Here is a 24,870-nt window from a genome sequence, read left to right on the forward strand (position 1 = left end):
CCCTTTTAAAAAATTCCCTAAATTAAAAATCTTTTTTTTTTTTTTTTTTTAAGATTTTATTTATTCATGAGAGACAGAGAGAGAGAGAGAGAGAGGCAGAGACACAGGCCGAGGGAGAAGCAGGCTCCATGCAGGGAGCCTGATGTGGGGCTTGATCCCGGGGCTGCAGGATCACGCCCTGGGCCAAAGGCAGACGCTCAACCGTTGAGCCACCCAGGTGTCCCATTTAAAAATCTTTTACATTGAGTTTCTGAAATGGATACTTAGGTGATTGTAATGTTTATGAATACTTATCTTTTCATTTATGTTTGTGTTATTTTAAAAATGTATTTTCAAAAAAAAACGTATTATTTTCTTTAAGTTGGCAGCTCGGACTGCTGAAAGAAATCTTAATGATTTAAGGAAAGAAAATGCTCACAATAGACAAAAGTAAGTATCTTTTTGGGGATACTTTAAGACTTTGTTACTTTATTTTTAGTTTTTATTTTATTATGTACTACTTTTATAGGGATAAACAACTGGCAGTGAATCTAGTGTACCTAGTTGTGAAATATTTATTAGCTTTACTATGAGTTACTAGATTTTTCATTTGGAACTCTTGTCTTAGAGAAGTTATTTATTTATTTATTTATTTTAAGACTTTATTTATTGAGAGAGAGAGAGAGAGAGAGAGAGGCAGAGACATAGGCAGAGGGAGAAGCAGGCTCCATCCATGCAGCGTGGGACTCAATCCTGGGTCTCTAGGATCACACCCCCGGCTGCAGGTGGCGCTATACCACTGTGCCACCGGGGCTGCCCTTACAGAAGTTATTTGAGTAAACTGTTCACATATTCTTCTGTAAAAAGCATAGCTTAATTTTTTTTTTTTTTCCTAAACCAGAGTAGGAAGAAGCTGATTATAAGGGATGGAAAGAGAAAAGACAAATTTCTGATGTAGCAATTCTCAGAGTACTAGCATCTTTTAGTAGATAAATGGGTAGAATAAATGTTTATTATTTCTCCCATTCTCTGGTTTTCTTGTATTGGGTGACATTGCCTTACAATAATAAAATGAAAGGAAGAATCAAAGTTTATAATGTATAATTGAAGGGAAGAGTAATTTTCTAGGAGGATTGTAATGATCTTCCCAGGTGTTAGAATTTCTTGCCAGAATGTACTATTAACATTATCTTCTATTAGTCTTTTTGCTTGTTTTCTACTCTGAAATTAAAACTATATGATTAAATGTTTTGTTTCAGATCCAATGATCAAAAACTAGAAATAAGAAATTGTTTTAAAAAGTCACATTTCTCAGATAAAAGGTTTAGGAGTAAAATAGTAGTATGAGTTCACTGGATTCCTATTTTATGTTATGATTAGAATCGTGGGTAACATTATAATGGAAAGCAGACATGACTCAGCTAAGAGCCCTGTATTTTAATCCTGGCACTTTCATTTTGAATAAATTATGTAAACTTTCAGTTCAATTTCCTTGGTTGTAAAATGATAGATTTGAGCTGGTTGACCTTGGAAGGCTCTGCTGTTTCTAAAATTTGGGTTCTGTGATAATAGTATTCACTGTAGTCTAGTTTTGAAAACGGAACAAAACAAAGCGATTTCAAACCTCAACGAAACTATCACTAGGCAGAAAAAAGCGTTACTCCAGAATAAGCAGTAGGGTGATGATGTTTTGGTCAGAATATTTATTTGTTTTGATTTCTTTTTAAAATTTTAATTCCAGTGTAGTTAGCACACAGTGTTATATTAGTTTCAGGTGTTCAATATAGTTATTCAACAATTTCATATCTTATCAGAATAATTTTAAAAGATCTATTTCTTCTATGTAGATATTGAGGTAGTAAAGAGTACCTTGCACTTGGTGGTGGCTTTTTTCTTGAAATGTGGGTTCTTTTCTTGGATGAGTAACTTAGAGATGTTTGTTCTTTATTTGCAGATTAACTGAAACAGAGTTTAAATTTGAACTTTTAGAAAAAGATCCTTATGCACTTGATGTTCCAAATACAGCATTTGGCAGAGGTAGTCTTTTTTTTTTTAAACACTCATTTAAAATACATATATATGTATATATTGCACATACCTTTTATATTAGTGTAAATTAATACTATTATATATTATAAATATTTCAGATTTTGGAGCCAGGAGTCTAATCTGAGTTCTATCACAGTCTCTAAAGTTTCTGAGTTTTGTTTCCAGCAATAGTGTAAATAATTGCTGCCTCCATTTCTTAGTGGGCATTTGTAACATGATGTACATTTAGTACATTGAACTCCTTGAAAAAGCAAAGTGCCTGGCACATAGTAAGGTACTCAATAATTATTTTTGGGGAGAACAAATAAGAAGTACTTAAATGGAATAACATTGTGACTGTTAACATATCCACTATTATTGGAATTTGAATTATAAAAACAAGAATTATAACAGTTGACCTTAAATATTTAAAAGTATCAATAAAGGTGGAAAAACATTAATAATCTGAGCTTTGATTGCTTTAATTACCTCCAGGAGAGGGCTAGTTCTTTGGAAGATATATTTAATATTTTCATCCACTCATTTGCGAGTTAGCATTTTTAATGATCTCATACTGTTCCAAATAGTTTAAATTTTTCAAAATAATTTTTGGTTGAATTGGAATTAAGCATCTAAGGCAGTGAAAGTAAACCTATCTTTATATAGGTGGAATCCCATTTTAATAACCATTTGAAGATGTAAAAATCACTTTTGAGAGTGTAATTTCATAAAAATTAAGGTCAATTTTTACATTGAAAAATAGATTATTATTAATTTCAATAGTAGCAAAGTTTGGATTGGGGGGAATTAATTATACAGAAGGAATTCTCTTCTGAACCTAATGTGGAAGTTTCAGAAAGATTAAATAATGCTTAGATCTTTTGTTGTAACTGAATTTGACATTATATAAGCTATATAATAAAATTTACATATTTTATAAGTATTATTTTGGTGGTATTTAAGTTTCTTGATGTTGATTTTTGATCTTTGGAAGCATCATTACTTGGGAGTGGTGAAGTTTGTAAAATGATCGGGCTCTCGGTTATATGGTTTATCAAATGATTTGATGAATAAGTGTATGTAAACTGAATTTTCAGTGTCATTGAATCAAAAGTAATTTCTGATGCTTCAGAGGATTTTGCATTTTTGCTTTTCAAAATCTGAGCTTTACTCAAATAATTCATAGCCCAACACAGTCTATCTGGTCCTAATTTAAGCTGAGCCCTTTGTATTACAACCGTCACCAGCTGAAATATCTGGAAGCATACTGCCATTAAAAGCAAAACCAAACAAACTTTATGGCCCCCAAATCCTCTTACACTGCTAAAATATCACCAGTATCCTTTGCTTAATATTAAGTATATTAGTTACCAAGAGGATAATATTTTTATTGACTACAGTATCCAATTGGTAGACAGAGTTGAAAAACGCAGTGTTCCATATTTAATTCTATCCTATATTAGCAAAACCCAAGGCATAATTAGTGTTCAGTGTGTGGATTAAACTTAAATTGGCAATAGGGTGACCTGATGGAAATTGTTGAAATGGGATTCTAATCTATAGTGTAGCTAATTGAAACTATGAATTTAAATATGCTGTTTTAATTATTCCAGAGCATTCCCCATATGGTCCCTCACCATTGGGTCGACCTTCATCTGAAACGAGAGCTTTTCTCTCCCCTCCAACTTTGTTGGAGGGTCCACTCAGACTCTCACCTTTGCTTCCAGGGGGAGGAGGAAGAGGTATATTGTTTAAACATCTTTTTTACTCTAGATTTCTTCCTTATTTATATTTTCATCTCAACTTATCTTTAAAATGATCTTTAAAATAAATCTTTGGAAAATACAGGCATTCCTTGCACTTATTGTGGAGTACTTTTGTTTGGAAAAGGAGCTCTCTGATACCTAATTTTAATATATTTTTCTCTTAGAAACAGGGTTATAATAGGTTACATTTTGGTCAAACACTAGATGCATATATCTTTAAATCATTTTGGCTTTTTAAGGACTGTATTTTATACTACATAATATAGCACTTTATAAAGAACACATAAAATATAATAATATAACCTAGCATAAGATTGTATTTTAAAGACATATCATTAAAATATAGAATTTCTACAATCTGTTTTTACTTCATTATCATGATATTTTTATTGTAGAAAATCAGAAAGTCAAAGAAAGAACCTTCCTTTTAGAGTAGAGTAATTCAGAAGTGCTCTCTTGTAGGCAGAGTTTTGATGAGAGCCATAAAGGAGACCTAAATGACTCAATACTTTGAGAAACTGGCCCAAGATTATTTGCTTTCTTACCCTGTGTGGAATTTGGAGAATTTCAGCAGCTACTCAAGCCTATGCAGTAGCTCTTGGTCTTTTTTCATTTACTTCATCAGCACTCACCCTGGAGTCGTTTTCCTCTTTCAATCTTTTACCATACTTTGTTCACTTTGTCAAGTTGCTTTAAAGTTTTCCTTTGAATTATGGCAAAATGCAAAGATACAGAGCACTGTTTATTCCCAAATCAAAAGTCTTAGATTTTTAGCCTCAAGTATTTGTTGTATAAGAGCTGATAGCATTCTTCATCAGTGTTGTAACCGTACACCCCCCCCAACCATCAGTGATTTTAGCATATTGAATGTGGTAGGAAGAGAAAGTAATGAGACTAAATAAAAACACCAAACTAAACCTAACTTATCAAAGTTCATATATTGAAATAGATACTGCTTATCAAAATAGTCTCTCATGGAGGGTGTACTTCACCGTTGAAGCTGCCATTATTTTAAATATTTTTGGAGCTCTTTCATTGAGATTGCCTTCAAAGAATGAGAAAATGAATTTGCTACTTTATAGTTATGGGATATTCTCTCTTTGCCCATTTTCTATTTACATCTTCTTTCCTTATCTTCGGTTTGGTACACTTAGCACTGGTCCCTCCCACCTCCCAATCCCACTGCTGTTTGGGCCCACAGCCTGGAGACATTTCAGAGAGAACCTTTGCTTGTGTTGGCTTTGAACTGAAAACTCCTAGGGAAAGAGTGAGTTGCAGGCTGACACTTGGAGCTCTGGTAGAACTTTGCTTTGAACACTTTAGGAAGGGGACTAATTTTGAAATTCTCATATGTGCTATAAGTGCCCTGAAATTCGTTTTCCCCCTGATTTTTTACCTTGATCTAAACAATAAGAAATATATTTTATATCATGTGCTATTGTACACCAACATAAATATGATAGGAACCATTTACATGAAGTAGTACTGCCTTTACTATTTTTGAAACTTTCTGGTATTTTCTTCTCATTTCTATTTCATTTCATCAAAAAAAATTGCTAATTAAGAGTAGGTTAATTTCATGCACTACAATGGTTACAGCCAGCATCTGAAAAACTGCTATAAAAATAAGGGTATAATTGGCTCAACTGAAAATGTGAATCACTGGAAGTTGAATGATATAAGTCAAGGATTGCTTGTAGTCAATTGAATATTTGGAATAACAGTAAAAATTACCTTTGATTTCTCCTCTCCTATTTAAATTACTTTCCTCTCCTTTTTAATTACTTTCAAGAAATGATGTGTTTAGATTATTTGCAAGGGTTTTTTGCTGTTTGTTAGAAAAGCTACGGAAGTTTTAGGTAAGTTATCAGTAGGTCTTAAAAAGATGCTTTGAAGTAAAAGTTTTGTGACCCACCAAAGAAGGATAACTAGTGTACTTTTTCTTCCTTTTGCTTTTTAAATTTGAAAATTTGGATGAGATATATGTTTGAATAAGGTAGGATATAAGGAAAATAATTTCTTTTTTGAGTAAATTTCATGGAACTTTTGGTCTGAATGAAAAATTTAACATTAAAGCATTCTCAAATTCGTATTTTGCCTGGTAGTCCTGGTTGGCTGTACTTTGGTCCTCCGAAAGGAAGCAGTCAGGAGAAGATCTTTGTCTCCTTTAAAGATCTGTGTTTCACGCTAGATGAATTCAGCCTAACTGACTCTTGCACATTTTTTGCCAATTTAATTTTCTGCTTTCCCAGCCTTTTTCCTCTAATGAACTTATTAGAAGGATGAACAAGCTAGAAGGAAAGATTTGGGGAAATCAGTGGAATATACAACTATAAGGAAAAGAGTTGAACTTCTGAATATAAAAGTCAGTTTACCTCCTGACTACAAAAAAAAAAAAGAGTAGATAGAAAAAATTTTAAAAGATTATATATGTATAATCATATATATATATATATATATATATAAATCATATGGTATATGAAGGATTCTTATACTGATTTGTACAAGTTACCAAGAAAACATCAAATTGGCCTTAGTCTGTTCTCTTAAAGTAGTGTACTGAAATGTGGGAAAAATTTTAGGAAGATTTCTAGTAAAAAATGTTTTTGTTTCTTTGTTTTGTTTTATTTTTTATTATTATTTTTTATTTATTTATTTTTCTTTGTTTTGTTTTGAATAAAAGCTAGTCCTTGAAAGGAAAAAGCTTTTATTTTTTGGGCAATATAATTTTGAGAACATCTCCTTCCCCCCTCAGGGACAGATAAATTAAATAGTAACATATTTTGTTATTTAATGTTTAAAAAATTTGTATTTGTTTTTTTCCATTTTAATTAAACATTTTATTACTCTTCTTTTTGTGGTCCTAAGAAGGGAACTTTGTAATGATGATCTTTTATAAATGTAAGCATGCCGATTTCCTTATCCAAATGAGTGTTACCTTGTTCAAAGTATTTATTCGAAGAGTGCTGTTGTTTTTGAAACTCTTGTTTTAGACTTGCCTTCAGAGTTGTGAGTTCTTTTTGAAGGTGAATTTGATATTCAGAAATTGCTAAAAGCCCTTTAAAGCCAAATTTATCTGGTGGGTATAAAGTTCATTAAAATAATTTTTGGACAGAAGAGTCCTGTTTTAACATTGAGATACTGTTTCTTGAATGGCTCCTATGTTAATCCGAGTACATTTCTAAAAGAGTTTTTCTAAAAAAATACTGTGAGTAGTTGTATAATTATTGAAATAGCTATATAGTGTCTAAGATGACTGTTTTAAAAGAATCCTTTTGACTATTAGAATATTAGTGTAAGCAACAAAAACCTTATTTTATAATTATTTTATTCTACCTGGCATAGAAATCTTTACTTTGAAATTTACTTTATACTCTTGTTTTTCAGAGTAGTATTTGTAATTTACAACTTAGCCACAGGTTTTATATATAAATAATGATGGTGATAACATTTATAAATGACTCTTATAGGCAATTGTTTGTTTATACACATGGCAAAATTATTTTTCCCTCTTATCCTACACTTTGTCCTAGGCTTTGGAAGGATAGAATTATAGTCTTATGGTATTAGGAAAATTTTGTTCGAATCTGAGCTACCTGGATTTCATTTTGATTGTAGGTCTTATATTTTTTTAGATAAAACAGAATTTTATATTTTTTCTTCAATTAGGCTCAAGAGGCCCAGGGAATCCTCTGGACCATCAGAATACCAATGAACGAGGAGAATCAAGCTGTGATAGGTTACCTGATGCTCATAGGGCACCTTCTGATACTGGGTCCCTTTCTCCTCCATGGGAGCAGGATCGTAGAATGATGATCCCTCCATCAGGTATGGAAAGAGTAATTATTTATCTTTGGAAGGCAACCAATATGTGCAACATAGAGGAATGGAAGAAAAAAGAAGTGCATGTATGTCCTGTCTTAAGAAAAACCATGATATATGTTAGAAAACAACAATAACATAAATTTCCAAACATAATAAAAATAATTTCCAAACAAATCGGTTTTGCTCCCCTCTAGCCCTCCCATGGAATATCTTTATTGCTTTTGTTGTTCATAGAAGTAATACGTGTTTATTTTAGAAAATCCAGACAATTGTGGAGCACCTGGGTGGTGCAGTCAGTTAATTAAGCATCTTGGTTTGGGCTCAGGTCATGATCTCAGGGTTGTGGGACTGAGCCCTGAGTCCGGCTCTGTGCTCAGCTTAAGGTTCTCTCTCTCCCCCGAGCTTGTCCTGTTCACACTCTCGCTCATATAAATAAATCTCTAAAACAAAACAAAACAAAACAAAAACTAAACAATTGAGACATGTACAAGTAGGAAAGTGAAAAAATCTCTTATCATCTTAGCCTGCCTTTCCAAGAATTTTTTTTAATTATTTTTATTTTTTTATTTTTTTTTATCCATGAATTTAGTTTTATCTCTTTTAGAGAATGTTGTTTTCTTGTTTTTTTGGTATATGTTCATAAACATAAATATAAAAATTCCTTGATTACTTCTCTGCAATTATACTATTTACCTTCTCGTGATTGTCTTTTCTTATTGAACAAAATATCTTAGAGTAACTGCTAAAATAAGTATATTTATCAGAAGAGTCACAGCAGAGTATCTTGAAGGAAGGCAGTAACTGCACTTCTCCTAATAGCTGTTACTTTCCAAAGGAATGCATTTAACTTGGTTTGCTAAACTTTTATTTATGCTTAGTGTTTCAGGACATTGAAGTGAGCTATACCTGCTTTGTATAAATTAGTTACACTTAAGAAACATATCTGATTCCTTCCTGAGGAGTTGGAGAGGGTAAGAATATTATAGTAAAAGAACTTTACTTTCAAGAATCAGTCATTGTGCAGGAGTGTTTTGGTTCTAAGAAATGGTGGCTCCTTATACTATGGCTTTACTTTGTTTGGTATCACTAAATATCAGCTTTGTGAAGACAGAGATTTATGTCACTTTGTTCATTGCTGTAGCCCCAGCATCTAGCACAATGCTAGACACGTAATATTTGCTCAACAAATATTTGTTGAATAAATGAATACCCAAATAATTCTTAGAAAGCTTTTTTTTTAATATTTGGAAATTATTTGCTGTGACATACATACCTAAGAATCTTTTAGGGGGGTGGCATAGAACATTTTCTTTTTTTTTTTTTTTTTTTTTTGAACATTTTCTTTCAAAGATTTTGCCTTTAACATTCATTAAGAAGTTTTGCTGTGATAAAAATAAAGATAATAAGCTACAACCCCGGGATCCCTGGATGGCGCAGCGGTTTGGCGCCTGCCTTTGGCCCAGGGCGCGATCCTGGAGACCCGGGATCAAATCCCACATCGGGCTCCCGGTGCATGGAGCCTGCTTCTCCCTCTGCCTGTGTCTCTGCCTCTCTCTCTCTCTGTGACTATCATAAATAAATAAATAAATACCTTAAAAAAAATTAAAAAAAAAAAAGCTACAACACCTTTCTCAAAGGACTTTTTGCAAGATTTTGGTGGATATTGTATCTCTACATCTGTATAGAGGACTTTCCTTTTGGTAATTACAAGTGTTAGTACCAAGAGTCCCTGTCACAGGCACTGCATAACTAGCTCTTCAAGTAAAATCTAATAGCTCAAAGCTGGCTGATCTTCAGAAATAACCTAGGAAACTTCAAGGAAAATGCAGATACATCTGGGTCCCACCTCAGATCAGGCGTTCTGTGAATTTTGGAGGTAGTTTTTATTTCTAAAAAAACTACTGTGGAGGTTTTGAGGAGCAGCTACATTTAAAATCCACTAATCTAAAAAAAAACCCACCCCTCAAAACCCTACTAATTTAGTTATTGCCTTTATTATATGGGAGGAACACTGAGACCTCAAAGTTACTAGCTGACAGTCTTATGTTAAAACAGGTAGGCAAATCGTAGAGACTAGAACTCAGATAGTAATGGCTTCATTATTGTTCATTCATAAAATTAGCAGATATTTTCCATGTCCTTTAAAAATTGCCTGGAGTTTATAATTTTAGACCTTTTCAATATTATTTCATAGATCCCTGAGTCTTTTTATTTTGTTTAAAATTTTTTTTTCATTCTTTTGGTTGAATAATTTCTACTGATCTGTCGTCAAGCTTACTGACTCTTCCTCTTTCATCTCCATTCTGCTATTAATATTAAGCCCATTCAGTGAAAGTTTTATTTTTGATACTGTATTTTTCAGTTCTAGAATTTTCATTTTTTTATACTTTTGATTTCTCTGCTGAGTTTTGTTTTATTCATTATAAGCATTTCATTGAGTCTGTTTTTTTTTAAGATTTATCTGTTTTTAGAGAGTGAGAGAGAGCATGCATGAGTTGAGGAGGAGCAGAGGGAGAAGGAGAGAGAGAGAATCCCGAACAGACCTCACACTGGGTGGAGAGCCTGACTCAGGTCTTGATCCAAGGACCCTGAGATCATGGCTTAAGCTGAAACCAAGAGTCTGATGCCTAACTGACTGAGCCACCCATGTACCCCTGAGTATAGTTTTTTAATAGCTGCTTTAAAGACCTTTTATGATCATTTTTTAAAAAAGATTTATTTATTTATTTGAGAGAAAGAGAGCTTAAAAGCCCAGAGTGGGGTGAGGAACAGAGAAAGAGAGAAAGAGACAGAGAGAGAGAATCCCAAGCAGGCTCCCTACTGAGTGCAGGGCCCGACAGGGGGGCTCAACCTTGCAACCCTGAGATCATGACCTGAACCGAAATCGAGAGTCAGATGCTTAACTAACATCAGAGTAATCTTGAGGATCACCTCTAATGATTGTCTTTTCCCTTAAAATTGGGCCGCATTTTCCTGTTTTCTTGTTATACAGAGTAATGGGATTATATTCTAGACATTATGCAGATTCTGGATTTTACTGTATTTCTCTAAAGAGTGTCATTGGTTTTGTTTTATAAAATGTTAAATTGATCAAACTTAAAGTTAGGTTTTCCCTGTCTCGACAAAAGCTCTCCAGACAGCAGCTCTTGTAACAGTTCAGTTTTTAGTCTTAGCTGAAAATGCCTTAAGCTTGCTTGGTTCAGGGGTCAGCCATTGACTTAGGCAAAAATCTCAGAATAATAGGCTTACTTCTTTGGCACTCCTGGGCTCTGTCCTTTGATTTTTCAAGCCACAATTTCTATGAGCTTTGACTGCTCTGTGCTACAGCATGATTATGATCTGCCTTCAGGCTAAACTATAAAAAAATCGAAAACTCTTAGGGCACCTGGGTGGCTCAGTTGGTTAAGTGTCTGCCTTCAACTCAGGTCATGATCTCAGGGTCCTGGGATTGAGCCCTGTGTCAGGCTGTCTGCTCAGCAGGGATTCTGCTTCTCACTCTCCTCCCCGCTCCCTTCCCAGCTTGTGCTCTCTCTCAAAAAAAAAAAAGAAAAGAAAAGAAAAAGAAACGGCAAACTCACCCTGTAATGGTACCTTCTTCCAAGTTCCCACCCTTTAACCAAATCTGCCTATTTTTGTTCATGCTTCAAAGCCTTCACGTAGTTATTTTATTTTATTATTTTTAAATTTCTGATGTTTTTACAGTTTCATTGAGCTATAAATGATAAACATCATTGTATAAGTTTAAGGTGTTGCTTTATATATTGTGAAATGATTACCACAGTAAATTCAGTTAACATCCATTATCTCATATAGGTACCAAAAAATAAATCTATATTTTCCTTGGAATGAGAATTCTTAGGCTCTCTCTTAACAACTCTGCTGTGTGTCATAGAGCAGTGTTAGTTATAGTCATACATATATCCTTAGCACTTATTTATCTTATAACTGGAAATTTGTATCTTTTGATGATCTTCATTAAGTTCTCCTTACCCCTACCTCTGGTAACCATAAATCTGGTCTCCTTTTCTAAGAGTTTGTTTTTTGTTTCTGTAGATTCCATATATAAGTGAGATAATACAGTATTTGTCTTTCTCTGCCTAACTTATTTCACTTAGCATAATGTCATAAGGTCCATCCATGTTCTCACAAATGGCAGGATTTCCTCCTTTTTTAATGCCTGAATAACACTCCATAGCATGTAGTTAGCACATTTGCTTTACTTATTCATCCATTGATGGCTCTTAGGTTGTTTCCATATCTTGACTATTATAAATAACATTGTAGTTTACATAGAGGTGCAAACTCTTTGTGTTGTTTCCTTTGGCTAAATACCCATAAGTGGAATTGCTCCATCATATGATAGTTCTACTTTTAATTTTTTAGGAATCTCCATACTTTTTTCTATTGTAGCTATACTTCAGGTATTTTTTGGGGGGTAAATTGTTAGGAGTTGTATATGTGGGAGAATCAGTCTGTTAGAAGCTCACTCTGCCATACTGGAAATGGAACCTGGTATCTTTTATTTTCTAAGTCTAACTAAAAATTCAAAATTGTGAGCTATGGGCGCCTGGGTGGCTCAGTCAGTTATACGTCTGCCTTTGGCTCAGGTCATAATCCCAGGGTCCTGGGATTGAGCCTCATGTTGGGCTCCCTGCTTAGCAGGGAGCCTCCTTCTCCCTCTCTCCTCTACTCATGCTCTATTTCTCTCTCTCTTTCAAATAAATAGATAAAATCTTTAAAAAAATTACGAAATTGTGAGCTTCTAAATTAATGTCTTCATAGGTGAGATATGTATCCATTCTCTAGAAAGTATCTCCAAATAACATACCTAATCTATTTAGGATAATACAGGGGTTGCCTGTGTGAACTCTAACATTCTTTTATATACTTACAGCTTAGGTTACATACTGTAAATCAAGAATGATTTAGGTAAAAAAAGCATTTAGACTGGCAGTGAAGAAATCTGGTTTCTTTCTTTAAAAAAAAAAAAGGGGAGAGCACCTTGCTAGCTCAGTTGGTAGAGTGTGTGACTCTTAATCTCGGGGTCATGAGTTTGAGCTCCATGCTGGATGTAGAGATTACTTAAAAACAAAATCTTAGGAAAAAAAAAAGAAATCTGGTTTCCAGTCTTTACTTTTTAAAATCTTTTCGTGTTATTTTTGAAACTTATTATCTCTTTGGACATCTGTCCTTTTATACACTGAGAAGGACAAACTGAGTGATTTGTGTGATTTAAAATTTAGCTGAGTGATATAAAATTGTCGCCAGGTATTAATGTTTGAGATTTGCTCAATAATTTTCAGTCTTGTTGGTAGACCAAATAACGTATTACTATATGTAATGTTAGTAAAACAAAAGATATTTATAGCAATGTTTTCTATTTTTTTTTAAAGATTTAATTTATTTATTCATGAGAGACACAAGAGAGAGGCAGAGACACAGGCAGAGAGAGAAGCGGGCTCCATGCAGGGGCCTGATGTGGGACTCAATCCTGGGACTCTAGGATTATGCCCTGAGCCAAAGGCAGGTGCTTAGCCGCTAAGCCACCCAGGCGTCCTCCTATAGCAGTGTTTTCTGAACTTAATTGATGAACATACCTTTTTCAGTTTTTAAAAATCTGCTGGCGGGGCACCTGGGTCTCAGTCAGTTAAGCATCTGCCTTTAGCTCAGGTTATAATCCCAGGGTCTTGGGACGGAGCCCTGCATGAGGGTCCCTGCTCAGTGGGGAGTCTGCTTCTCCCTCTCCCTCTGACCCTTCTCTCTATTTGTGTTCTCTGTGTTTCAAATAAATAAATAAAATCTTAAAAATAAAAAAGAAAGGTAAATTGTTTAAAAAAAAACAACTTCTTACTGGGAGATGTCCTGTTCCAGGTCAACTACAATTTACTTGAATTGGTGAATCTTGGCAACAGTAAACTGTGATAAATTATGTAATACTTAGAGCAACTGCCAAAAAATCTGTTTAAAGAGATATATTAAAAAACACTATAGATCAGATAAAATGGAATTCTGAAAACTGTCCAAGTAACCCATAAGAAAGCAGGAAAAAGAAAAAAGGAAAATAAACGCAGGAAACAAATAGAAAACAAAAAAATGGCAGATATAAGCCCTAACATATTAATAATTACATTAAATATAAATTATCTAACATTAATAGTTAAAAACTGGTTTGGCAGAATGGATTACAGAACAAATCATGACTCAACTATTTGTAAAGAAGTCATTGACATATAATACTATAGTTAGATAGGTTGAAAGTAAAAGGATGGAAAAAATACACTATGTAAACATTGATCAAAAGAAAACAGGAATGTCTATTATTAATATCAGATACAGTAAACTTAAGAGAAAAGAAAATTACTAGATACAGAAAACATAACATAATGATAAAAAAGGATTAAGAAGACTTAGCAAACCTAAATGTGTGTACAGCAAGCGACAGAGCTACAAAATATATGAAGCAAAAAGTGATAGAACTGGAAGGAGTAACTTAAGCGCAGTTACAGTTGAAGACTTCAGCACCTCTCTGAACAATTGAAGAACAGCAGAGAGCTAGATAAATTTGAATGAGACCAGTCAATATTATATTTTAATATAGTTTATAAACATGAAAAGTTTAATTTATCTTATAGTTACTTTGGGGTGCCTAACATTGTGCCAGTTATTATGTTAAGTGCTTTTTATTAGTCATTCTAACACTTAGTGTTATTCCTGTTTTACAGAAAAAGAAACAACAAAGATAATATAGTAGAATCTTGTTTATTACAACTCAGAATTTACATGTTAATATTTACTTCAGGGGTGTGTGTGTGTGTGTGTGAGAGAGAGAGAGAGAGAGAGAGAAAGAGAGAGAGAATGTGTAAATAAAACATAAAAAGAAAAAATAGCACACTATATAAATTAGTTGAAGTTTATTCTGTTTCCTTTCTTGGGACCATTACCGTGCTTCTTCCCTAGAAGTGACTACTCATGAGTCCAGTGTGTATAAACTTAGATCCATATATTATTAAAAAATAAGTTATTTTTCTGTTTTATCAAGTTTTTTTATTTTTTAATTTATTTTTATTTTTTAAAAAGATTTTATTTATTCATGAGAAGCAGAGAGAGAGAGAGAGAGAGAGGGAGAGAGGTAGAGACACAGGTAGAGGGAGAAGCAGGCTCCATGCAGGGAGCCCAATGTGGGACTCGATTCCAGGTCTCCAGGTCTCCAGGATCAGGCCCTGGGCCTAAGGCAGCGCTAAACCACTGAGCCACCCAGGCTGCCCTATCGAGTTTTTTTAAAATCAGCATTATGTTCTTGAGTTCTTTCCATTTTAATATAAAGTTTACTACCTTGCTATTCAGTATTTCTGTATATAAATATACCACAATGTATTTATCCAGTGTCTGTTGATGAGCAGTTAGTGTCCAGTGTTTCACTATTAGTAACAGTGTTGTAGTTAACACCCCTTGCAAATGTCTTCTTTAAAGATGAATCCAAGAAATGAAATTGCTGAGTAATAGGATAAGCATATTTTTAGTTTAATAGATATTGCCTCATTGTCCTCAAGATTGGCTGTGCATGAAGTATCTGAGAGTAGTTATTTCTCTAGTACTTGATGTAAAACTTTTTTGACTGTTTCTAGCAATATGAATTAAAATTTTTATCTCATTTATATATTTAGTTCTTTAATTAGTGAGCTTAAGTATCTTTTCATGTTTGTCATTTGTATTATCTGTATTTATTTGCTCTAAGTTGCCTGACCCATTTTGTTTCTTCCTTAATAGAAATTCTTTTTAAGATTTTATTTATTTATTTATTTATTTATTTATTTATTTATTTATTTATTTATGAGAGAGAGAGAGAGAGAGAGAGAGAGAGAGAATGTGGCATAGGAGGCAGAGGGTGAGGGAGAGGGACAAGCAGACTCCTCATGGAGCATGGAGCCCAGTAAGGGGCTCTGAGATCACGACCTGAGCCAAAACCAAGAGTTAAATGCTCAACCGACTGTGCCACCCAGTGCCCCAAAGGGAGTTCTTAATATATTTTGTATACTAATCTTCTGTCTTTTGCAAATATTTTCTTGATTTGTTATTATACATGTTATTGTTATTTATGTTTCAAATTTTGTTATAGGTAAGTTAATCTATATGTTTTTTAAATATTATATTTGTCTTAAGACTTTTTCCTAGATCAAAATGATATTCTCTATTTTCTTCTAAAAACTTAAAAGTTTTAAGTTTTTGACCTGGATTTTATTTCAATTTTAGTGTTTAGTGTGAATAGTTTTTTTTGTCCCATTGAATAGACAGTTATTTTGATATTGTTTATTGGTTCTTCAGTTTGAAATACCACTTTATCTTGTCTATATTTGCATACATGTTTCTTAGACATTCTTCCTATACCATTGGTCTCTTTATTCCAGACTCATAACCTGTCTGTATCAATGCTGCTATCATTTACTTTCTGGAATTTTGCTTTTCATTCCATTTAAATTGCTTAATTATTAGAATAAATTATTTCATCATGTTGTGAATTAAGATTTTTATTAGACCTGAGAAAAATTCTAATTCTTTAACCATCTTTATAATTCTCTTTTGTTTCTGTTATTGGATAGAACCCAAAATTATTAAAATAGGTACTCAGGGAACTATTAACAGTCTAAGATTTGTTATGGAATGAAAAGAAATAAGCAACATTTTTGTTTAACCCAAACGTATTGAGTTTTATTTTTAGTTTATGAAACTGCCTCTTATTGCTGTGTACACATATTCACAGCCTTTATTCATTTTTCCCCTGATCCTTTACCTTCTCCTATTCTTTCTTTTTAATCATCTCTTCTAAGTAGAAAATAAAGGTATGAAATAAGCAAGCAAGGAACTGTCTTCATTTTCTGTATTTCAGTATCATTAGTCATATGTCTTCCACATAGCTTTATCTTACTACATTGTGTGTGTGTGTGTGTGTGTATGTATGTATGTATGTATGTATTTGAGTTTGGTCAGAATACCCTCGTTTGCTTGTTCAGCCTTCCTTTTCTCTCAGGGCAAGCTTTATGTCCTCTGTAACACCACCATTTGTGATTTGTCCAATCAGAATTCAGTAGGCCACCACTCATGCCACTCATAGAATTTGTATACCTCTTTATTAAGGCATTGGTCACATTGTATTTATTACTGTCATCATTAGACTTTAAAAGCATGCACTGTGTCAAAACCAACTTTGTATCACTAGTGCTATGTATATAATAGGCCCTGGTAGATTTAAGGAATAATTATTTTGGCCAGTGGAGGGCACCATGGGTATATGTATTTTAGAAGCAAAATTATGATATGGTATCTTGAGACTTGATTAAAAAGAGTTGGGAAGTTTTCAGGTTTCTCCATTTTATCCTCTTGTCCAACTCTGCCATTTAATTAATCCCATGTTTGAAATAGAAAGGGATAACTCAGTTTAGATCTCAGTGGTTCGTATTGGCCTTTCCTTTTATTGGGCTAATTCAGACCCACTGAGAGAATCTTTCAGAATCTGTTTGCTTAGATTCTGAAAGAGGGAGGAAATGAGCCCGACTATCCATTCAGATCTTTCTCTCCCGATTCACATTTTTTGGCTCTTGGGAACTCATTAAATATAATTATCTCCATCAACTCTGGTTGATGCTGAGTGGTTTCCTTGCCTTTGTGTGGGAGAGGTGTGTCAAATGAGGTCCCATGTGGCTGAGTCAGATGAGGAATGGCATATCCAATGTTGTGTGGAGTTCACGTTATGAACCACTGCTTAGGGCAGTCATGGAAGGCAATTTGCAGCTGTTTTTCCATATCTATATATGGATAAGAAGGGGTCACATAAATCCGTCCCCTCTGACTTTCCTCTTATTTCGAGTTGGGCGTATTCATACCTAATCTATCAAAATCTGCCATTACCTGGCAGATCTCATAAAAGATGAGATCGACTACCTGTATTTTTTCAAGAATGATGAGTTCTACAAGAACCCAGGAATGACACTTTTGTGACCCCTGGGGACAATGGAGGGTGACTGTGGGAGCACCTGAATCAGAGTCTGTGCCTAGATTTGTGTCTGTCCAGGTGTCTTCAATCTGAGCATTGTGAACCTTCTGTTCGTCTGTTGAGTGAGGGATCTTTCCCTTTAGTTTTGGAGGGGTGCTAAATTCCAAAGTATAGAAGTTACTCAAATTTGATCATTGATAACCTCTGAATATTATCTGCTTTGGTGACTCTTTTATCATTGTCTTTTCTGCCACATTTCTTGATATGCTTCCAACATATTTCTTTTTTTCTTTCTTTGCTAAGTGGCTGTCTTCTCAATATTGTTTTTGTTATGTTGATATATTTATTTCCTTCATTGAATTGAAACTTTGAAAATCCAGAGTATCATATCATACTTATGTGTACTACAAAGATAAAATTATTGCCTTTAGTAAATAAATAGTTTTCCTAAAATTATTTACTATTGTCTACCAAGAATATGGGTCAGTTTTTTAGGAAGCAAGAGAAATGTCTGTGTCCAATATATTAAACTTAAGGAAAATTGATTTATTTTTATACTAATGAAAATATTTTAAAAACTTGTTTTCTAGGCCAACCATATCCTGATCCAGCTCTTCCTCTTCAAAGGCAAGACAGATTTTATTCTAATTCTGGTAGACTATCTGGGCCAGCAGAACTCAGAAGTTTTAATATGCCATCTTTGGATAAAGTGGGTAAGAAATACTTTGAGTATGTATATGTATTTTTAATAATGGTGGCACACTAAAGAACTGGCAGCTGAAAAAAGGACTAATAACTGTTATCTCTGGTAGCTCTTAAGGCCAGACAGAGTCTTTCCTGAAAACTTTCTAGTTTTATGTTTCTTGTTACATTGTATGTATCTGTGGCATCTGCAGATGTGTTAATGGTTGATTTGGGCACTGTTGTAATGGGTTTACTACACTTATTTATGATGGCAGATTTTACTCTGTTCCATGACTAACTTTTTAATTTTTCCAGTCCACTTATATACATCCTATTTAGTAATTAGGGAAGTTAAGCTAGTGTGAATGGATATGTGAAAATCCACCAGAAAAATAATTTAGGTGCATGTTTTGTTGCTGGTTTAATCAAGTACTTTATTTAAACATTTCATATTCAGATAGATTTGACTAACATTTACTGAGCAACCTACTATTAGTCAAGCACTCTTTTCCTTAAAGTGCCTCACAGCAAAACTCACTGAAATTGGGAAATATATGTATCCAGTGTATCAGTGAGAAGTGTGTGACATTAAAAAAATTAAAAGAAAGTAGAAAATTAAAATAAATTTATTAGTAAAAGGTTTCCTCAGGACAAGGTATATATTATTTGCAAGGGGATGAGCATTATCATCTGGTTGAAATATTTATTATTTTAGAAAATCTTTTTTGAATAATAAGTGAAGAAGGAGATCTATGGCTTGGATTTCTGTTATTAGTTATAATTAAATTCTTTCTAACCTTTGGATTTTGAAATTGTTTTCTCCCATTAATTCACGCTTAATGGAATGAAACTATGTTATTGAATATCTATTTTTAAACTAATGCTATTTAAAACTTTTTACATGTCCTTTTTTGTTATTATTGAACAATATCCAATTATTTAGATAATTTTTAAGTGCTTACTGTTTAGAAGGTGCCCTACATGACATGGCAGAGAATATAATTATAATAGGGTATAGTTTCTGCCTGTCAGAAGATAATAATTAAATGTGGAGAAAGAAATATATATCTTTAATTAATAATGACCAGAGTAGTTGAGTTCCATTAGAAAATATACTCTGTTCACAGAGAGAACAATAACAACAACAACAACAACAACAACAAAACAGGAAAGAGAGAACTGTTATCTAGTTGAAGGATCAGGGAAAACTCCATGAAGGAGGCAGCATTTGAGCTGCTTTTGAGGGAATTTGAAAAATTGGTTGGTTGAGTGGTGGGGGTCTGTGCCAGTAATGATGAACAACATAAGTAAAAAGAAGAAAAGAAACAGCACAAATCATTGATGAATAATGGCTATAAAGCCAAGATGTTAACCATTTGACAAAGTCTTATGAAGGTTACATGAATTAATGTGTGTTGAAGTATTTTGTAAAAAGAAAAGTTCTGTATAAGTCTAAATGTAATACATTATTGGTTTGTCAGTATGCTACATGGAGGAGAATCATCAGAGATCTGATTGAAACACATTGACTAGCACTAGTGTTTGTAAATGTTTATTGAATGAAAGTGAATTATTAATCTTCACAGTCAACTTATGAAATGGACATTATTATCCTCATTTTATAGATGAAGAAATCAAGGCTTAAAAAGGTACTCAGTGTCTCAGGTAGCAAGTGTAGAGGCAGGACTTGAATCCATGTTTGTCTGATTCCAGAGCTGTGGTCTTGATCCCTATACATTATTAAAATGAGGTGGTAGAGGATCCATCCATTGATACACTAAATGTCTATAGAAAGCTTACCATATGACAGGCATTATGGTAGTTGCCGTAATTCAGTGGTGAATAGGAGCTCAGCATCCTTATAACTTGGAAGACATATGTGCAATTGCACTATATAGTGATAAAAGTGAGTATAAAATGTAATGGAACCATATGGGGCACTCATTAAGATGAGGTATTGGGGTTTTGAGTGTGGGATAGTCAGATTTTTTCCTGGAGCGTGTATAAGCTGAGAATTTAAAGATCTAGAATTAGTTGAACCAAAATGATGGCAGTAATGTTCTAGGGGAAGAGAATAGCATTTTTAATAGGAGGAAGGATCATAGGAATGTAAGTTTATTTATTTGTTTACAATTGTTTTACAATTGATTACAAAAAGTTAAAGTTCTTAAGTGACTGGTGTAGTAGGTTTGAAGAGAATGGAGATTTAAAATTGCTGAGGAGAAATGTGGTTTGGAAGATGCAGAAAGAAGGCTGGTCACTGTGCAACTGCAAGTAAGGCTGGAAGTCTGTCAGCTTGGAATGGTCCCGTCTACCCAAATCTGTGGTTTATTTTACCCGCAGACGTGCTAAGTGGCTCAGATATAGGTAGAGTGGAAATGGAGAGTTGGATTAATACAGGGCTAGGATGTGTTGTCAGGCACATGTGGAAATATGGCCAATTAGGTAAGGACATTGATGATTGGATGCAGTGATGGACTCTGAAGTCCAGTTTTAGGGAAGGAAATGAAGGGAGGAGGAAACTGAAGAAAATGAAGAGAGACCAGAGGACTGGAAGCTTCAGTGACAAGAACAGGTGTAGGGAGAATAACTAAATGAGAAGGCTAGGTGAAGGTAGGTAGTTGTGCTCAGAGAGAGGGTTGTTTGAATTTTTCTTCTCATGGAGTGAGCACTTGATGATAACAAAGCTCAGGAACATTTATTTTGAACAACAGCTAAATTCATATGCTATTCTGTGTTACCTGATGGAGGAATTAGGAAGGTGGGATGAAAAGAGGAAAAGAAGGAGGGAAGAAGGGAGAGAGGGAGAAAAGAAAGGAAGGAAAGAAAGAAAAGGGAGAGGGATGCTACCTTCCAGAAGTCTCTTATGATACTCTTGCAGCAGGGTTGCCTAGGAACAAGCAACAGAAATCACTGCCACATGGCCTTTGCAGAACTTTGAATGTGCCAACATTTCAAGTGAATTAAAGCTGTTCTTATGGCCGTCATGCAGGATCCTGGTTATCAGGCTGGTTTATGTGCCAACAGGGGGGATGGGGAAATATCAGCAATCCTTTGTGATCTGGAGATATTCTAACAATGGAGTGACTAGTCATGTATTTTTTATGGTTTAACTTTCATGTTTAGATGGGCCAATGTCTTCAGAAGTGGAAACCAGTAGAAATGATAGCAAAGACGACCTTGGTGTAAGTATTGAAAGTGGAATTTTATCAACATATTCAGGAGCTTTCTAGTCTCTTGCTTTACTAGAATAGAAATTTCACTAGCAATCTAGTTTTTGATATAAAGCTGCTTCTCTCATTTTGACCAGTATATGTACTTCTTGCATAGTATTATAGCTGTTTCTTTTCTGGATTGTACACTCTGGTGATAAAGTACAATTTATAGACTAGAGGCTTGAGTTAGTTTATTAAAGTTAAACAATTTGGGTTTTCCCTCTCGAATTTTTATTTGAATGTTTTAAAGGATATTTTTGTTACTATGTTTACAATTTTTGCTTTTGGTCACTTTATTTTGCATTGAAAATATAAACATAAACATCTTTTTTTTTCAGTGTATATTTGAGAAAAGAATGTATATTTTGGTACTCTTGGATTATTTTTGTGTTTTATCTTTAGCCAGAATATTACTTTGTTTTGGTTAAAGCTGTTTTCTTTTGGGTTAATATTTGTGATGAAAAAAAATCCATCTGACATAGAAAACAGAATCTTTCTGAGGAGACTATGAAGACTGTCACAGACTGCTTTCTGCCTAGGTGCTTTCTTCTAGACCTAAGATTTTCAGGAAGATTATTGCAAATTTTGCTGTTGTTTTAGTGACTACCATATGTCAATTTGTTATAGAATTTAAATGTGCCTGATTCATCTCTCCCTGCTGAAAGTGAAGCAACTGGCCCTGGCTTTGTTCCTCCATCTCTCGCTCCAATCAGGGGTCCATTGTTTCCGATGGATACAAGGGGCCCATTCATGAGAAGAGGTCCTCCTTTTCCTCCGCCTCCTCCAGGAAGCATGTATGGAGCTCCCCGAGATTATTTTCCACCAAGGGATTTCCCTGGCCCACCACATCCTCCATTTGCAAGTATGTTTTTCTTTTAAACTTAATATATGTTTTATAGAGTAAGTCAAAGATAGAATTCTATTTCTTATTCATATTGTACGTTTTTCTAGCTGTGAATATACCATTACTGTTACAAATTGGAAGGCAGCCAGCCATTAGTAGACCATAATATGGCTTCCACATTATTGATTCTAATGATATGGAATTACTTCTGTATTTCAGTAATCGGGAAAATCATTGGCTTTTTGCAGTAGTCTTCCATTAGGACCAAAATTATTTGTATCTTATTTGATTGGAAACTGGTTACTGTATCAGTTAATAAAAATAATTACAGCTTATATTTTAGCATTAAAACTACTGGCTGACGTATTTTTAAAATACTTTTTCATAAGTAGTTCCTATGTAATCCTACTTTTTTAAAACCTGAACTATGTTTATCATGTTTGGACTAATTGTTGAATTTATTGAAATTCTTTCATAGCCTCACATAAGAAAAAAAGAATGATTTTTTTGTTTTCTAGCTATATTTTGCCATTTAGAACTAGATGTTTCTGTAGAATAAATACATGGTTACCAAACACTAGGCAGAAAGCTATTATATGCCTGATGTGGTGTCTCTTCCTTCATTTCTCCTCTATTTTAAAGTTTAAGGTGAATTAAAATGAATTTGGGGGAATTTCAAGGTAGTCTTTGATAAACCTGTAAATGTCTTAGGATAATACCAAATTAGAATTGGGAATTACTGATCTGAATTTTAAGTCTGGTGAAAATTATACTACATGAAAAATTTAGAAAGTAAACCTCATATATTTTGGAATAATTCTCCTTTTTAAAAAGTGTTAAGATGTTAGGTTTTCATAGGATGAAAATTGTGTCTAAAATTAATGATATTCCCTTTAATCATAAGCAGTTGAAGAGAGTATGCTTTTTTTCTATGCTGTAAAAATTCATTTGTTTGATCAAGTAATTATACTGATGTCAGTTTTGGAATATAAAGATAGGTGTACTCTAAGTTATAAACTAATCGTTTGTTAGAACTGCAGTACAGGTACTTAAAGTTAAAAAATGTTTTTTACCAATCTCTTTGAACAGTGAGAAATGTCTATCCACCGAGAGGTTTTCCTCATTATCTTCCCCCAAGAGCTGGATTTTTTCCCCCACCCCCACATCCTGAAAGTAGAAGTGAGTTCCCATCAGGGTTGATACCACCTTCAAATGAACCTACTACTGAACATCCAGAACCACAACAAGAAACTTGACAATATTTTTGATCTCTCTTCGAAAGTAATTTTGACTTCTCTCTCATTTTCAGTTTAAGTAACTGCTGTTACTTAAGTAATTCTACTTTCGCTCAAATTGAAGCTTAATGGAATTATAATTCTCAGGATAGTATTTTGTAAATAAAGATGATTTAAATATGAATCTTACGAGTAAATTATTTCCATTTTATTTTATTGTAGATAGTATAATTATTTTAATTTGATTAACAAATCCACTATCACATAAATAACAATGGGAGTTTTATATATGTAATCTTGCAGTTGGGGATGTTTTAAACTCCGAAGGCTGTGTCTTTTTGCCAAGAGCTGTATCTACTATGGTTGTAGACAAATGTGAAAGTAACTTTATGCATAATTAAATAAATTTTAATTGACTTAAAGACTTGTTTGGTATTGATGATAATAATAAATCAGCTAGTTTTCTGTAAATATGTCTCCATTAGTTAGTTTTTTACTTTTCCCAATAGTTTTGAGGCTCAAAACTAAAGCTTTATCTGGGTTTTTCCCATTCGATTATCTTTCCAAGAGTGTGCCCTCTTTCTTGCAAGTGGAGATGAATGATCAAAAGCAACATTGATTTTATTTATTTATTTATTTATTTGCAACATTGATTTTAAAGAAAACCAGGATATTGTTTAAATGGTAATTTTTCAGTTTCGATCTTTTTTAGTTCATTCGCTAGCTTTTCTGGCTTGCTTTTCTCTTAATTTGCAAGACATTTACTGTTTTTTAGTGGGGACTGTTGAAATTTACTACAGGAATACTGGATTTGGCCTCAATATCTTTAGAATGTTTTCTTCAGCCTAAGCTGTTTCCTCAAGTTTGTATTCTATTATCATTAGTCTTCTTGCACATTAATATGATTATGAAAGGAAAGATAATTAAGTATAGCTAGTAAGTATTACAGTGCGTCTGTTGAGAAGTTGGTTGTTTTTAGCTGTTTACTTGGAATTTCTCTTCAGTGCCAACAGACAGAAGATTAAATATTCTTGAACAAAGCAATCATGCACTTGTAATTGGAACACTTCATGCCAGCATTTCATTTCCCCAGATGTTCTCTGGAACACTTCTTGGAGGTATTTCTGCTCCCTCTCCATTCTTACCTCTGCCTGAGGAAAAAATGCTATAAACAGAAAGGCTTCATGAAGTGAATTGCTTGGAGAGAGGATTATGTAGATTGAGGACTGTAAAATCATCATTACCAAAAGCCAGGTTTTAGGTGAAATAGCTTTTTTTAAAGTTGGAAATTTGGAATGTGAAAGGA

General features: G+C 33.7%; 1 protein-coding gene across 16 annotated transcripts in view; it reads left to right on the forward strand.

The window, feature by feature from the left end:
- The window catches only part of MIA2 (MIA SH3 domain ER export factor 2), a 91,081-nt gene extending 67,095 nt beyond the window's left edge, over positions 1-23,986 (forward strand). For 10 of the 16 annotated variants that reach the window (XM_072838393.1, XM_072838394.1, XM_072838403.1 and 7 more), the window contains 8 exons: positions 362-429; positions 1,934-2,016; positions 3,621-3,749; positions 7,443-7,601; positions 18,177-18,299; positions 21,397-21,455; positions 22,113-22,347; positions 23,419-23,986. In XM_072838393.1, coding sequence (XP_072694494.1) covers positions 362-429; positions 1,934-2,016; positions 3,621-3,749; positions 7,443-7,601; positions 18,177-18,299; positions 21,397-21,455; positions 22,113-22,347; positions 23,419-23,585 — 1,023 coding nt within the window. In that variant the 3' untranslated portion in view covers positions 23,586-23,986. The remainder of the gene's footprint in view (positions 1-361; positions 430-1,933; positions 2,017-3,620; positions 3,750-7,442; positions 7,602-18,176; positions 18,300-21,396; positions 21,456-22,112; positions 22,348-23,418) is intronic. The other 6 variants (XM_072838395.1, XM_072838396.1, XM_072838406.1 and 3 more) reach the window with 1 other exon arrangement.
- The last annotated feature ends 884 nt before the right edge of the window (positions 23,987-24,870 follow it).

The sequence above is a fragment of the Canis lupus genome, chromosome 9 (assembly GCF_048164855.1).
Source record: "Canis lupus baileyi chromosome 9, mCanLup2.hap1, whole genome shotgun sequence".
Classification (NCBI taxonomy): Eukaryota; Metazoa; Chordata; class Mammalia; order Carnivora; family Canidae; genus Canis; species Canis lupus.